Below are 16502 nucleotides of genomic sequence, written 5' to 3'. Positions count from 1 at the left end.
GAGAAGGGAAAATGACTGGAGAGTTTTGGCCACGGTCTGGATCATCTGGTAGACCAACTGGAATTTTTTGTGGGTCATTATCTTTTTTAGGGTTTGGTGGCTGATCACAGGTGAGCTCTGGTTTACTTTGTGTTACATTTTCCCCTTGTGATTGTTGAAGAGCATAATCATTTTCCTTTTTCACAAATGCAGATTGGCCAATGACATATTGTTTAGTTATTTCTGCTGTTACTGAGGGACAGATGTTGCTGCGTGTTTCTGTCTGTGTGGCAGCAGCTGCTTCTAATGACTCTGCTTCAGCAATGGCTGACGCTACATCGTTTTCATGCTGTAAATATTCGATGGATGCCTCAACTTTAGCTTTTGCTACTTCTATTTGTGCTTTTTCTACCTTCAAATCTATTTCTTTAGCTGCGAAGCGGAGACGTGCTTTGGCTGCCTCAGCTTTTGCTCTGGCTTTGGCTGCTGCAGAACCCGTAGAGGAGGCGCACGAAGCTTCGGATCGGGTCTTGAGGGATGAAGCCTTGCTGGACATGTTGGAGTTGACTAGGTGACGACTGCTGGCTCACCGTTGCATGCCGTGTTGCTCCGAGGCGTAGTAGTGGTCAGCTTCACTCTAGCGTGCGATGACTGCATTATCTTTGTTCGTGCGGATGCCGCCGTTTTACTGTGCCGTTATGGGTGCATGTCTGATGCAGGGGCGTTAACACCTTTCTTATATCACCACTCTGAAGACTGATGAGCGTTGTCAACAGGTTTACTGACATTGAAAAGGGTAAAACTAAAAACAAGACAAAAAAATACAGTTATGATTTACATATGTGCAGCATAATATGCATTTATATACCACACTGCTACTACACAGTATATGTCACAGGTCTAATTATGAGAACTTGTGCTACTGACGCTATCCAGACAACCTCCAAAATCGCGGGTAACTAGCTTAACAAAAAGACTAGCTTGAAGCTAAATACAGCATTAGCGGGCAACATATAGCACAAAAAACAAAGTTGCAACTTATACTTTAAGTACATACCGGCGATACAACCATAAACAGAAGATGTAGACAGTGTTTTTTTTCCAACAGGACACCATAAACTGTGTGCCGATATGTTTCCTTTCTTCTTGCTCACTTGCTTTACTAGAGTGAGCGGACTTCCTGTTCAATAAAGTTATTTCAAAATAAAGCCGTTTCTAAAGTGCACCACTCGAAGAAACCACAGAGGGTGCTGTAAACACATAATGAATAACCACTGACTGAGAATGACATTTTAGTGATACAACATTTTTACAACTTTTAGTGAAAACAGAACACACCCTTCTACATAAACATCCAGGGAGAGTTTTTAGATTTCTGTCTTCAAGGCCAACATCGGGGAGCATATTTGTTTTGGTACAGGCTAGAACTTGTTGTTCTGTCTTCTGTCCCTCTGCTGGTCTCGAGGCCACTCCAAACAACCAACGCAGCACAACAGCATGTGAAATTGATGGTGATGGCAAACCAAGTGGATAAACAACAGAGGACAGCTGTTGTGGTTGATGTAACAATACCAAATGATGGCAACATCAGGAAAAAGAAACACGCAAAACTACAGGAGTACCTGGAAAGAAGAACTTGAGATATCCAGAAGAGTGAAGACGTCGGTGTTGCTCCTGGTTTCATGTTTGGACTGTTTTCAGAGGCATTTGAGACCCAAATGGCAGCACAAAAAAAATTCTAAAAGTCAGATTTGCATAATTTGTCCCCTTTTAAAGAAATTTGACAGGAGCTTTACACAGGATAAACACTTACTATAGAAACTTAATTTCTGTTTCTGTGAATGAGAGTCGAACTTATTCTTAAAAAGAATAAATTAAGGAATAAAATACTCAAAGTGTTCACTGGAGTTTTGCTAATCTGATTTTAGCTTCTGAAATTTGTTCCTGAGAAGAGTGACATCGAACTTTTAGAAGAACACAAACACGAGCTGGACCGTATGGCTAAAGCGGACCGATTCCTGTACGACGTGAGCAGGTACATAAACACACACACACACACACACACACACACACACACACACACACACACAATTTAAATGCTTGTGTGGACCTTCATTAACTCCTTGTTCCCATTAGGGGTTGTACGAACTAGTCGACTAGTCTACTAGTCGACTTCACGGCTCTGTAGTGACTTTTTATGCCTGTCATCGACTAGTCGCTGTCACGTGATAATGACTGACAAGATGCAGACCTCGGAAAAGACAGCAGGTGATGAGCCCCTGCGCGTCTGGATCAAGGTGGAGGCGACAGCGCTGTGCGCGTCGGTACCGACACCGGCGGTAAAACGGACATTTAACCAAACTGTGACCTTTTCCCTCTTGCAATTTTACCTTCCCCTCACCCCCACCAGTTTGCGCATGCAAAGCTCTGATCGCTGACGCACGCTCCAGACATCTGCGTCCTGAGCACGGCCAAATCAGGTGTCACCACCTTAAAAACAAATTAAACACGCAATCGTTCATGTCGGCTCATTTCCTTTCATGTTTTCTGTCTGTTATTTGTGCCTGATGCATTTCGCTGCTGCAGAGCGAGGTGCATCACCTGTTGTCCTCCGGTGACGCACCCCCAAGATTCCACTGTCTCCGCTCTGCTCCGGCATGAACTCCGCAGCAAAAACAGTCCCGTTGTAGTTGGCCGGCGAGCAGCGGCACTCCGCTGTTTTTGCGGTCGGTAGATCTTTTAGAACTGCAGTTCAAAGGTAACTCATGAGGTGAATATATATGAACGCAGGTAGCAGTTTCTCTTTAGGATTGAGAGGAGATGCAGGAAGATAATAAACAGACAGGACAGAAAAATAGTCAAATAAAAACAAGTTAGTTTTTGTACCTGCTGGTTGCAACAAAAAACCACCTTTGAAGGTAATCAGAAGTGAGGAACAGAAAATGAAATAATTATTTTAATGTTTAGAGCAGCAGGAACTCCGAGAGGCTGCAGGCGAAACAGTTTGCGGCTGCTGCGCAGGGGGAGGGGGGAGAGGACTGAAGTAGGATGTAGAAACTACCGTTGTTAAAAGAGATGTGTTAACTTAGAAAATGTGGGCGCAATTTTAATTGTCAAAAACTCCAGCGAACCTACCGACCCCCCCCCCCCCCCCCCACCCGCCGCTTCAGGTGTATGACGTCATCAACGACTAGTCGAAGTCGACTCGACTTTCATTACTTGACTGTCGACTTTAACAAAAATTAAGTCGTGCAGGCCCTAGTTCCCATGCAGAAGACGAGACTACACTCTGAAAAAAAGCTTATCTTTTCCTGGCTCATAAATGACTTTAAAACTTACTACAATCATATTTTGTTGAATGAACAATTTGTTTAAATCCCAGAAATAAATAAATCCAAAGTGTTTTAATGTGTCCCGTACTTTACATTAATGAAAGATGGGTTAAAATGAATAAGTCTCCTGTAATGAGTCATTTCAGATCTTCATTTAAACCAGATTAGTAATTGTTGATTTTAATTTTAAACAGCATATTCACATTTGATTATTATTATTATTATTATTGTATTCTTGGAGAAGTTTTCCTTTTAGGCTTCTCTGTTTATGTGTCACTGTTGTGAAGCAATTCTCCGCCAGGACAACAGAGGGCATAGCTCTTTTACTGCCATCACTACATTCACGTCTCTAGTGTGTTTACAGTGTGTTTACAGTGTGTTTACAGTGTGTTTACAGTGTGTGCATGTATTTCAGAGACATTTTAATGACTTCAGTCACCAGCTCCAAACCCTTGTTTCCCATTATTTCCTGACACAAATAAAAAGTCGTCTGTGTTACGTCCCCGACAGGGGGTGCTAAAATGTGAAGGGGGGGGTAACGTAAGAAACATGATAGTGGGTTTGAAATGGGTTTAATTGTCATAAAAAGGTTCTAAAAAATGCAAACAGATGGCGAGCATTATTAAAATAATGCCAAACGAAAAAATTCTCAAAAAGGTTAACGGTTAAAAGACAACTTGTCAACTATTAAAACCATGGTTAAAACTTTATTAAAACGTTTCACCGAACTGAAGGTGTTTTAAAAACACAACGAAGTGAATAAAAGTCTTAAAACCAGAACAGTTAACCTTTAAAATCCCAAGTCCAGAGGTTAAAAACTCGTTACAAACAAAGGGGTTGAAAACAAATTGAGGCGTGGAGGACAGCAGAACCCTGCACTGCTGCCTCCCAGACTGCTGAAGGCACAGCCTTTTTATCCCAGGTGTGGGTCATCAGCAGGATTCATCTAGGCCTCTGACTAGCACATCACCCAGACTCCCTGGGGTGCTCCCCAGATGTTGTCCACAGGGACACCAACACTACCCTCCTCACCGCAACACTAGGTAAAAACAGGTCTCTCAACAGGGAGAGCCTCTGAGCCTGCCGGCAGGGGGACATTTCTGGATCCAACATGTCCTCTCCTCATGCTGGGCTGGATCAGGCTTGTAGGCTCTGAGAGCCCATCCAGCAGTGGATCCTCCGGCGGGGGCGGGGCCTCCAGAAGCACTCGCCAGTCAGCCACAAAGCCATCTGTTGCTTAAAACCTTAAAACAAATAAAACACCATTAAAATACCACCACCCAGGGATTTTGTACATTCCTTCACGGTCTGATGTAGTTAAAATGTCCCGGACAAGCCCCAATTTGTTACGTCCCCAACATGTGTTGTTAAAATGGGAAGGAGGGGGTAACATAAGAAATGTGACAGTGGATTTAAAATGGGTTTAACTGCCATAAAAGGTTTTAAAAACAAGCAAGCAAACAGATGGAAAGCATTATTAACATAATGCCTAACAAAAATCAAGACTAAAAGGTTAACATTTAAAGGACGAATTATCAACATTAAAACCCCTGGTTAAAACTTTGTTAAAAGTTTTACCGAAACAGAAGGCATTTTAATCCATGCCCTGGGTGGCATTTTGGCAGTGAAGGTGTCTATTGGGGCCAGTGGGGGAGCTTCCACTTCCAATTTTAAACTGCACTTAGACACAGAGGGCTGTGGGGGGAAGAGGGGTGGTGTGGTGGCATCAGCTGGCGTAGACCAGACGATGCCTGCACTGCCCACTCACCACAGCCACGAATACACCTCATCAACACACACCAACACAGTATTGGAGCAGGCGGAAGGAGACTAGGGGTCTTAGCATCACCTCTGTTGTCGCTTCGCTTCCTGGGGCTGGAGGCTAGGAGGGAGATCTGGCCGTCTGGCTGGGGTCTGGGCTGGTGGGTTGCTTGGCTCAGCGTTGGGGTTAGGGTTAGGCTGCTCTTCAACACCCCAGCAGAAAGGGTCAAACTCCGGGAACTGGTAATGGTTGTACCCTTGTGCAGCAGTGTCGGGACCAGAGTGAATAGGGTGTGTATGGGGAGCATGAGTGGGTGTTTGAAGTGCATTTTTGTACATCTTAGATTGTATGTGCATGTGTGAGCATGAGGGAGGGAGTGTGTGACTGTGTCTGTGTATGACTGTATATGTCTGGTGGGGCCTTTGACTCATCCCCTCTCCTGGGACTTCTTTTGCTGCTATTGACCCTTTGCACGTGACGTCATGCCACTGTAGCGTAATGGCTTATGGCTCTTTTATTAAAGAGGAACCATTCTACATATTAATTCGGAATATTAATTTTAATAAATTAATAACCAAATTTTATAGAAATAAGAAGACTCAAAGGTTGTTTTCATCGATAAACTGACGATCATATCCGTGTGTCTGTGTTTCAGTTCAATGAAGAGACAAGTTTGAAAGTTAAGAATTTAATTCTTCAATTTAAACTAATGATTTGAAATGACAATCATAGGAAAAATAATCAACATTGGCAACCTTGTTGGACAATCTTTAACAGTTGATATTTTAAGCTTGCACAAATAGACCTTGTGTTGGATGTGCTAAGATTTGAGAATGATGGAATTATGACTGCGTGCATGTATGTGTGAGATTGCTTCAGGGAGAGAAAAGGCGAATCTGAGTGAAAATGATGGTTTGAATTAAACTTAGTTCTTATTAGAAAAGATGCATCAGAACGCTATCTGGTCGTGTGCTGCCTCACCGTACGAGGACCCCCTTTCAGACCCGGATCCCAGGAGGGTGTGTACTCCAGATGACACCTTGGCTGGCAGAGGAGACGAAGGTGTGCTGGCGATCCGGTCCAGAGTTGCCCCCCCGGTACACGTTGTTGACGCGTTCGCAGATGCGCTTTCTCAAGTTTAAATTAACTTAGAACTCAAAGACTCTGGACGAGTCTGCGTTAGCTGGTTGCATTTCAGCTATCCTGTCTGGCCTGACAGAAATAGCATGGGGGGGGACAGGAGGCTGCAGGCTCCCTTCCCCGTGGTGTTCGTTCAGCACGTCCGCTCTCTCTCGTTGTCAAACTCGAACTGACTAACTTACCAAAAACCACTTCTCTTCCCAAAGCAAACTTGTGCGTCAGCAAATGTGTTTTGAGTTACTGTGAGAGTGTGTGTGTGTGTGTGTGTGAAGGTCATTATAACATCTTCAAACATTATTTAATTAAGTATTGATTCATTATAGTTCATTATGATTACCCAAAGCATAATAATCATTCATTTGATTAAAACACATTTATAATGAGCAAAATGATAAAATGATTATTTAACATTTAATATAATGAAAGGGAAGTTTAAGACTTTGTTTTGTTATGACTAGATTTCATGAGACCTCCTTTTTCTGGCACTGCAGGTGTTAGATGTTGTGGTTTCTTCCAGACTTGCTGGCGTTCAGGTCTTAATCTGTGGGTGAAAGTTCTGAGCGACCCAGCCCTGATCCAGCCGGGCAAATACAACCTTTTGCACAGAAAAACCCATATTTCCTCACGCTACACCACTAATGTGACCGCCCCATTCGCCATGACGGACGGCAAAAGGGTTAGCCAGTTTGTAGCCTTTTATGGCTTTTATTTAGTTTATTTGACAGTAAAATGGTTTTAGCTTGCTGCGTGGTCGGCTGCACTAACAGACAAGGGCGTAAACTCACCTTGTTTTGTTTTTTTAATAACTTTGATGGAGACTGATGACGGAGATGAATTACAGCGATCAATCAAGCAGGCTAGCAGGCCTCAGATTTGCAGCGAATGTGTTTTTAGCGGGTAAGATTAACGTTCATTTATTTCACGAGGAAGACAGGGACAGGGATAAATGTGATGTGTTTATACTAGTTATTGATAATCCTGATGGATAGGTATTTCAATTCAAATCAATTCAAGTTTATTTATATAGCGCGAAATCACGACAAGAGTCGTCTCAAGGCACTTCACATGATAAAAATTCCAATTCAGGTCAGTTCATTAAGCCAATCAGAAATAATGTTTCCTATATAAGGAACCCAGCAAATTGCATCGTCACTGACTAGTGTCAGTGACTATACAGCAATCCTCATACCAAGCAAGCATAAAGCGACAGTGGAGAGGAAAACTCCCTTTTAACAGGAAGAAACCTCCAGAGAATCCTGGCTCAGTATAAGCAGCCATCCTCCACAACTCACTGGGGATGGAGAAGACAGAGCACACACACACACACGCACACGCACACGCACACACACACACACACACACACACACACACACACACACACACACACACACAATGTGTCTACAGTTATATTGTGATGTCTCAGTAAATATTCTATTTGGTGAGAGATACACTTTATTGTATTTATCCTAGTGGATCTATAATTAAACGGGTAAACTAGTAGTAGCACATCCAACGTCAAGGAAACCAAAAAGTTATTATCAGGAGAGGGAGAATGTTTAAGTGGTTAGCAGCAGTGTGCTAGACGATGGCCCCCTCCATGAGGCCACCACAGCTCAGCAGAACATCGTTGTAGCTTCTTCTGGGGAGAAAAACACTTAGAGAGAAAATAAAGTTAACAGCTGAAATAGCAGGAAATAATACAGTTAAAGAGCAGATTGTAGAAGAAAGCAGTAGAGTGTGAAAAGTGGTCAGTGTATCCTCCAGCAGTCTAAGCCTATAGCAGCATAACTACAGAGATAACTCTGGATAATCTATCCTATTTAGATGTAGGCATGTTGGAGGCAGGGCAAGGGAGAGCCGTCTTTACCGACTGTACACTCCACCTCCCTCTACTCCCCCACTTGTCCAGATCTAGGCTAATATCAGATTTTAACCATAGGCCCTATCAAATAAAAATGTTTTAGCCTATTCTTAAAAGTAGACAAAGTGTCTGCCTCACGGACTAAAGCTGGGAGCTGGTTCCACAGGAGAGGAGCCTGATAACTAAAATATCTGCCTCCCATCCTAATTTTAGATATTCTGGGAACCACCAGTAGACCTGCAGTCTGAGAGCGAAGTGCTCGGTTAGGAACATATGGAACAATCAGATCACTGATGTATGATGGAGCTTGATTATTAAGAGCTTTATATGTGAGAAGAAGGATCTTAAAATCTATTCTGAATTTAACAGGTAGCCAATGTAGGGAAGCTAAGACAGGAGAGATATGATCTCTCTTTTTAATTCTCATCAGAACTCTAGCTGCAGCATTTTGGACAAGCTGAAGACTTTTAACTACATTCTGTGGACTTCCTGAGAGTAATGAATTACAGTAATCCAGTCTTGATGTAATAAATGCATGAACTAGTTTTTCAGCATCACTCCTGGAAAGGATGCTTCTAATCTTAGCAATACTCCGAAGGTGGAAAAAGGAAATCTGACAAACTTGTGAAACCTGGGATTTGAATGACATGTCCTGGTCAAAGATAACACCAAGGTTCCTTGCTTTGTTCTCGGAGATTAATGTAATGCCATTCAGGTCAGGCGATTGGCTAAGCAATTTCCTTTTCTGGATTTCTGGTCCAAAGATGAGAACTTCCGTCTTGTCTTGATTTAAAAGCAAAAAGTTTAGAGTCATCCAATTTTTTATGTCCTCAAGACAAGCCTGTAATCTACCCAACCGATTAGGTTCATCAGGGTTAATGGATAAATATAACTGAGTATCGTCAGCATAACAGTGGAAGTTTATCCCATGCTGTCTAATGATTTTACCAATTGGGAGCATATATATAGTAAAAAGAATTGGTCCAAGCACTGAACCCTGTGGTACTCCACAAGTAACCCTGGAGTATGAAGAAGATTTGTCATGTACATTTACAAAATGAAATCTGTCAGACAGGTAGGATTTAAACCAGCCTAACGCTGTTCCTTTGATCCCTACAACATGTTCAAGTCTTTCTACAAGAACATTGTGATCAACTGTGTCAAAGGCAGCACTGAGATCTAACAAGAGTAGAACAGACACAAGATTCTTATCTGAGGCCATGAGAATATCATTTGTAACTCTCACTAATGCAGTTTCAGTGCTGTGATACTCTCTAAAACCAGACTGAAATTCCTCAAACAGAGCATTAGTGTTTAAATGCGAACATACTTGGATGGCCACTATTTTCTCCAGGACTTTGGATAAAAATGGAAGGTTAGATATTGGTCTATAATTCATTGGGTCATCTGGATCCAGAGAAGGCTTCTTAAGTGAAGGTTTGATTACAGCAACCTTAAAATCTTGTGGTAAATACCCATTTATTGATTATATCTAGAATAGGGTCAGTAACCAAAGGAAATGCATCTTTAAATAATTTGGTTGGGATTGGATCCAAAATGCAAGTTGAAGGTTTAGATGAAGCTAATATTTTTGATAACTCTGAAAGCTCAACTGGATCAAAACGGTTCAAGCACAGATGAGGTTCTACAGTCACCTCTGATGCTGCCTCACTTACTGAGGAAGAAGAAATCGCATTAGGGAGGATGCTAAAGATTTTGTTTCTAATAGAATTAATTTTACTTCACCACCACGGAGGCTGCGCGCTGTCCACTGTTTTGTAAAGCGAGACAATTATTAACAATATTAAAGCTCCGATGTATGATTATGTGTGTTAAAATGACGTTATTTATTTATATGAGCGTCGGCGTTCAGAGATCTTCTCATTCCGGTGTGAGAGCAGCAGCTGGACCCGGTAACACCACCAGTAACAGAAGCTGGTAGGGATGCGGACTTTTTAACAATCAGCTTTGGTGTAAAGTGAAACGCTGTTTACAACATGAAGTTATAAATCCAGAGGGGTGAATTTAGGCAAAGTCAGCAACATGTTTACATCGGTGAACAGCTGCAGAGAGAACGTAAGCTAACGTTGGTAAGCTAGTTAGCATAGCGCTCTCTATGAGTCCCCGCTAGATGCGCTACTTCTTCTGATAACTGAACTGGGCATGAACTAGTTGAAGGAATGCTGGAGGAGTTTTGTTTTTGTTTTGATCGCAAAAACAATTTCAGGCTCTACTTTTCCCTTTGTTTAGTACTCGTGTCGCTCACTGTTTACATGCTTTTGCCGTCCACCATGGTGGACCCACGTGATTAGGTGATGTCGGTGCAAAGGGTCAATACATCTTTGCCTCCCCTCCCCCTGCCACACCTGGTGTGGAGTGCGGTGCCTTGGTCTGCCTGACTGTTCGCGGCTCCCGGGTCAGTGGGTTTAAGATTTTTGGCATCTGCCTGATCAATCCCGGTGGCTGCCTGGTGGGATCTGAGTCCCTGGGCTCTGTTGGGTCCCCGGCGGGGGTGGTTGCCCCTGGGTCCCGGGTCGCTGGGTTCTGGGCTCGGCCGGCTAGGGGGTGGGAGGTTGCGGGTGGGCCTGCGGGCATGCCGCTGATATCCCCCAGGACTCTGCCGGCTGCTGGTTGTGCCCCCGGAGCAATCCTCTGCATCTCTCGAGGGGGGCAGGGGCTTTTCTGGTTACAGTCTCCCTGGGGTCCCAGCGCTCTGGGACAGCTCCTGGATCTCTGGGACTTGGAGCTCCCTCCATCTCCTACGCATCTTTGGGGGGCAGATCTGTGGCCCCTCATACTCTCTATTGGACGCTCCTATAGAGAAATCTTACATATACACGCGTGTGTACACACACAGATGCTCACATGGTGCTACAAATACAGGCCATTTACCACAGAGATTGACTGACAAGATATTTGCGTTTTACTTGAGACCAATGCAAACATGTTGAAAAAAGTGAACTTGGTCTTTAAAACTTGCTTCTCAAATGAGCAGCCTCCTTTAAGAAACCTGTCAGATTTCTGTCAGCAGTGTTTCAGGCATGATTTAGACCAACCCTGATGCTCTGGGCTCGTCTCAGTGTTCTTTCACTGTTGTTCCCTTTTCCATCAGAATAAATCACTACCAACAGAGACTGCAAGCTCTTCACTTCAAGAAGAAGTTTACTGAACGAGTGGCTGAGGTCCAACCAAAAATCACAGGTAAGAGTTCAGTCCTAGACATCTACACTTGTGCTACAGTGGGTCAAAGAAGTATTTGGCAGCTACTGATTGTGCAGCTTGACCCACTTGTATAATGAGAGTTCTGTAATTTTCATCGTAAAGAAAGAAAGAAAATGCAGGAATGTTTTCAGGAGTGTTGGTTTTGGACCCATATGCAGTTGAGTGAAGCTCTGAGAGGCAGCAAAGTACTTAAATCCATTTACTGCAGAGACTTGGGAGCACAAAAACTACAGGAACAGAAATGTGTTGACATGGAGAGACAAGGACAACAGACAAACCGACACAAGGACTGACAGGGCTTAAATACACTGGGAGGAGGTGATCAGGTTACAAGAGGCAGGTGCAACTAGTTAAACACTAACAAGGCTGGGAGCAGCACGGGACAAAGAAATAGCACTGGGATTTTTAAAGATGTATTTGTATCATGGTGCAGAAAATAAGTTTGTAGCCTCCACAAACAAGCAAGAATGATTTACATTGAATGTGCTAGTACTAGTTTACCTGTTTAATTACAGATCCACTAGGATAAATACAATAAAATTTACCTCTCACCAAATAGAATATTTACTAAGAAATCACAATATAACCATAGAACTGGAGTAGCATCAGAAACAATAAACTGATCAAATTATAAAAGTCATAAAACAGATTAAAACTAATCTGAGTTAAAAATGAGAAAATAAAAGGTTTAAAAGCAGCTTTAAATAAAAGCTCTTCAGCTGTTTAAAGTGTCCAGAATGTCAACGCCGCGTACGGATAAAGGAAGATCATTCCAGAGTTTGGAAGGAGCGATCACCTCTACTTTTATATCTGGTCTTTGGAACTTCTCGAAGGTTCTGGTGGGTGGACCTGAGGGCTCGGGCTGGAGCAGAACCCTTTAGATTACAGCAGAACCGGGTTGGAGCAGAAGGCTTTAACAGGTCAGTAATATAGGGAGGAGCTTGATCATGTAGAGCCCTGAAGGTTCTAGTCAGGACTCTAAATGAACTCTAAAGTTAACGGGTAACCAGTGCAGAGACACCAGAACAGGAGTGATGTGTGCTCTTCTGTTTGCTCCAGTTAGGAGCCTCGCTGCAGAGTTCTGGACCACCTGAAGGCGGTCAAGGGCTTTTTGTCAAAACATGTGAAGAGTGTGTTACAGTCATCTAGATGGGAGGAGGTAACGGCATGGAGAACCATTTCAGGTTCATGTTTGGACACCAACCCTCTCAGTCTGGAGATGTTTCAACCCTGGTCCTCAGGGCACACTAACCTGAATGTTTCCCATGCCTCTGCTTCAGCACACATGATTTACACTGCCATCTCAGGAGGACAAGTGCTGCAGATGCCTGTTAATCACTCATTCATTTGTCAGGTGTGTGGCGGCAGGGACACACTGATGTTTACAAGGGCAACATGGAACACATGCAGGACACTGTGCCTTGAGGACCAGGGTTGGGAAACGCTGTCTTAAGTGACAAAAGCCGTTTTGGACACCAGGGACGAGACTGGAATGAGCCAGTGTACATAGGCAGCTCTCTCGCTCTCTCTCCCCCCCTCTCTGTCTCTCTCTCTCTCTCCCCCTCTCTGTCTCTCTCTCTCTCTCCCCCCCTCTCTGTCTCTCTCTCCCCCCCCTCTCTGTCTCTCTCTGTCTCTCTCTCTCGCTCTCTCTGTCTCTCTCTCTCTCTCTCTCTCGCTCTCTCGCTCTCTCTGTCTCTCTCTCTCTCTCCCCCCTCTCTGTCTCTCTCTCTCTCCCCCCCCTCTCTGTCTCTCTCTCTCTCTCTCTCTCGCTCTCTCCCTTTCTCTCTCTCTCTCTCTCTCTCGCTCACTCTCTCTCTCTCTCCCCCCCTCTCTCTCTCGCTCACTCTCTCTCTTGCTCTCTCTCGCTCACTATCTCCCTCACTCTCTCTCTCGCTCTCTCTCACTCTCTCTCGCTCTTCCTCGCTCACTCTCTCTCGCTCACTTTCTCTCGCTCTCTCTCTCCCTCTCTCGCTCTCTCTCGCTCACTCTCTCCCTCTCTCGCTCTCTCCCTCTGTCTCTCTCTCTCTCTCTCTCTCTCACTCTCTCTCGCTCTCTCTCGCTCTTCCTCGCTCACTCTCTCTCTCTCGCTCACTCTCTCTCGTTCACTTTCTTTCTCTCTCTCTCTCTCTCTCTCTCTCTCTCTCTCTCTCTCTCTCTCTCTCTGAGAGTCCTGCCCATTATTTCCTGTGAGAGAGAGAGAGAGAGCCTTCGCAATTGCATTTTATTACTGAATGGGACAGTCAGCTGAACATGTGAAGAAATTTGTTGAAACTAAATCACAAGAGATGTCCAGAAAGTTTGGAAACACATGTTCATCATATGTTAATAGTCGAACAGCATTTAATTTGTGTTAATGAGCTATTAATGCAGATAGGACTGTACTATCATCCAGAATAGTTACTGAGGTCGTTTTTCAGTTCAACATCAGGCCCCCAAGACACCTGCTTCCACAAACACAGATGCAAAAGTTGCTAGCAAACCGCCAGCTGCAGGACTCAGGATTTCACACACACACACACACACACACACACACACACACACCTTTGTCATAAAGTAGTCCCGAATCTAAAATGGTGCCTTTGATTCCTTTATGTTACTAATTATTTTCACTGTCAGTCAGCGTAATTATTTAGGTCACCAAGCAGAACTGGGATCACTACTGAGTGATTTTATTGACTTTTTTACTCCCAATGCTAGTTGGATCCATTCAGTCGTTGTGTTGATGCTAAGCTAAAGCAAGAAGAGTACAGCTGGGTCAGAAGAATGGCTGGGCTGGTTAAAAATAGCATTTTCCACTTGTGTAACTCAACATTTCAATGTCCCTTTAATAATGTTTCCTGCTTTATAAATTCATGCAGTTATTAATCTGTCTGAATAGGTTACATCACTAAACAAATTCAAACCACCAACATGGTACAGAACTCAGAGCCGTTTGTATGCTTCCCTTAGAAATACAGAGGATGAGAAGAAAACACGCTTCCTTGTTGTTTTTGGAAGAAAAGGTTGATTACTTTACAATTACTGACTAATACTTGTTGTAGGGATAGATATTTAATGCTGAATTCTGCTTCACTCCTCAACTTTTTCTTCTTCTCCCTTCTTCCAGCTCTTAGTCTCGCTTCTAAAGAGGTGGTCCAGAGTCCAGCTCTCTGTCAGCTTCTTCAGGTCATACTAGCCTTTGGAAACTACATGAACAAGGGACAAAGAGGAAATGCCTATGGGTTCAGAGTGTCCAGTCTCAACAAGATGGCTGACACTAAGTCTAGCATCGACAGGTAGGTTTTACAGGTAAAGCACAGCTGTTCAGGTCAACAGAAAGTCCTGCTTTTCTGCTTACCTGAGGGGTTCATTGGCCCATTTCTGGAGGTATTTGTCTGAATACCTCTAGAAATGGAAACCATTGGCTATAGACTACCTGACTGTTGCCCATGTTACAGCAGGTTGGTGCTAAGTCCTAAATGACTTGTGTAGGGCTGCAACTAACGATTATTTTCATAATCGATTAATCTGTCCATTATTTTTTCGATTAATTGATTAATCGGTTTGTTATTGTTTAGCTATTTAACCTATACAAGTGATGAATACATTTCAGTTAAGAAAAAGAAGAACATAAGAGAATTGTGCAGTTGACTGCAATCTATTTTATTGCACAAGAACACAGTCAGCGGTGTAAAATGAGCTAAACAGTGCAAAATATCAGTCCAGAATAATTTTTTGGCATCAAAATATGAGGTAAATTCCATAAAAAATAATGTAGAATCTAGAATAGAGTTTGTAACTGGTATGCATTGCTGGGGGGTGAGTGTCTTGTTCCCCATGTAGTTGTCCATCGTTGCTTGTTTTTTTCTGCATGAGAAACACAAATAGACTGAAATAAGTACACATATAAAATAAAGCAGCACACACACTACAACACTAAATCAATATTACATTATTTGAATTAATTAACAATATACAGTGATCATTTATTTTGACAAAAATGTGTTGTGAGGCGTTTTACAGCGTTAGACGGTAAAACAGCCTTTTAATAGTAAAAAAAGGACTTTCTGAATTTCTCCTGTATTTAAAAATTGAAAGCGTACAACTATGCCGCGTTATATTCACCTGGACACAGCTCGTCTGTATATTTTTCTCCGCGGAGTTGTCCTTTTTTGAATGAGGAACACAGTTATGGGTTTGTGCCGTTTTTCTCTTAACGAGAACATTCTTATAAACAGACGTGCTAAATTTGGCAAGCGCATGATACACAACACGGACATTCACGATTGCATCTAGTCAATCAGAAGTAGAACACCGTAGACTGATGTGGCAAAAAAAACATGTTTAACATCCACTATAACGAACTCAGCTAACACTAAGTCCCAAATTTGATCTGCGTTAGCTTGTTTATTTTCTGTTACTTACCGGACATTCCTCTGCCGCATCTGCCCCCACGTTTTCGTCTCAAATGTTCACTTAGGGACGTCGTGCTTCCGTGCCATGCTAGATGGTTTTTGCATATTTTGCAGGTCACCCGTCTTTTCAAGGCATCTAGTGAAGTGCTCCCATACTCGTGAGGTTTTTGTCCGGGGTTTCTCTTGTTTTGTCGCTTCTATTTTTCTTCCGTATTTCTTGTTGTTCCGCCATCTCTCACAGCAAGATGAGCGTCAGTAACGTGTTACGTCATGAAAAGCGAGGGCACTTATTGGCTCATTTCTTCTTCTACAGCTCCACTGGTAGATCAGTGGCTCATTACTGCCACACACTGGTGACAAATTTAACAGATTGTAACCGATGTCAGATTGTGGTAAAAAATAGACTTTATGCGGTAAAATATGATTATTAAACAACTAATCGATGACTAAAAAAGTTGTTAACTATTTTAATAATCGATTATAATCGATTAAATCGATTAGTTGTTTCAGCTCTAGACTTGTGTTTGCAGAAACTTCACGCTGCTGCACTACATGATCTCTGTGCTGGAGGAGAAATTTCCAAAAGCTGCCATCTTCAGCGAGGAGCTACAGAATGTTCCAGAAGCTTCTAAAGTCAAGTAAGAAGCACAAGCACACTGTAGAGAATCAGGTATAACAGAAGCATTCTGGTTCACTAGAACATGTCACAATCTTTATTCTCATTCTGGGTGTGGTGAACGCTGGCGTGACTGCTTGCTGCTGCCCACCCGCCGGAGACTAACAAACCTTCCTACAGAACTTTATGAACTCGT

General features: G+C 43.0%; 1 protein-coding gene across 2 annotated transcripts in view; it reads left to right on the top strand.

Annotated features, from left to right (window-relative positions):
- The window catches only part of LOC107396948 (disheveled-associated activator of morphogenesis 1), an 88185-nt gene that overhangs the window by 54381 nt on the left and 17302 nt on the right, over positions 1–16502 (top strand). For both annotated transcript variants that reach the window (XM_015976799.3, XM_015976798.3), the window contains 4 exons: positions 1908–2014; positions 11187–11275; positions 14403–14571; positions 16221–16328. In XM_015976799.3, the coding sequence (XP_015832285.3) occupies positions 1908–2014; positions 11187–11275; positions 14403–14571; positions 16221–16328 (473 nt within the window). The remainder of the gene's footprint in view (positions 1–1907; positions 2015–11186; positions 11276–14402; positions 14572–16220; positions 16329–16502) is intronic.

The sequence above is a fragment of the Nothobranchius furzeri genome, chromosome 18 (genome assembly GCF_043380555.1).
Source record: "Nothobranchius furzeri strain GRZ-AD chromosome 18, NfurGRZ-RIMD1, whole genome shotgun sequence".
In the NCBI taxonomy this organism is placed as follows: domain Eukaryota; kingdom Metazoa; phylum Chordata; class Actinopteri; order Cyprinodontiformes; family Nothobranchiidae; genus Nothobranchius; species Nothobranchius furzeri.
Note: the sequence above shows the minus strand (reverse complement) of the source record. Positions and strands in the feature narration are given on the sequence as shown.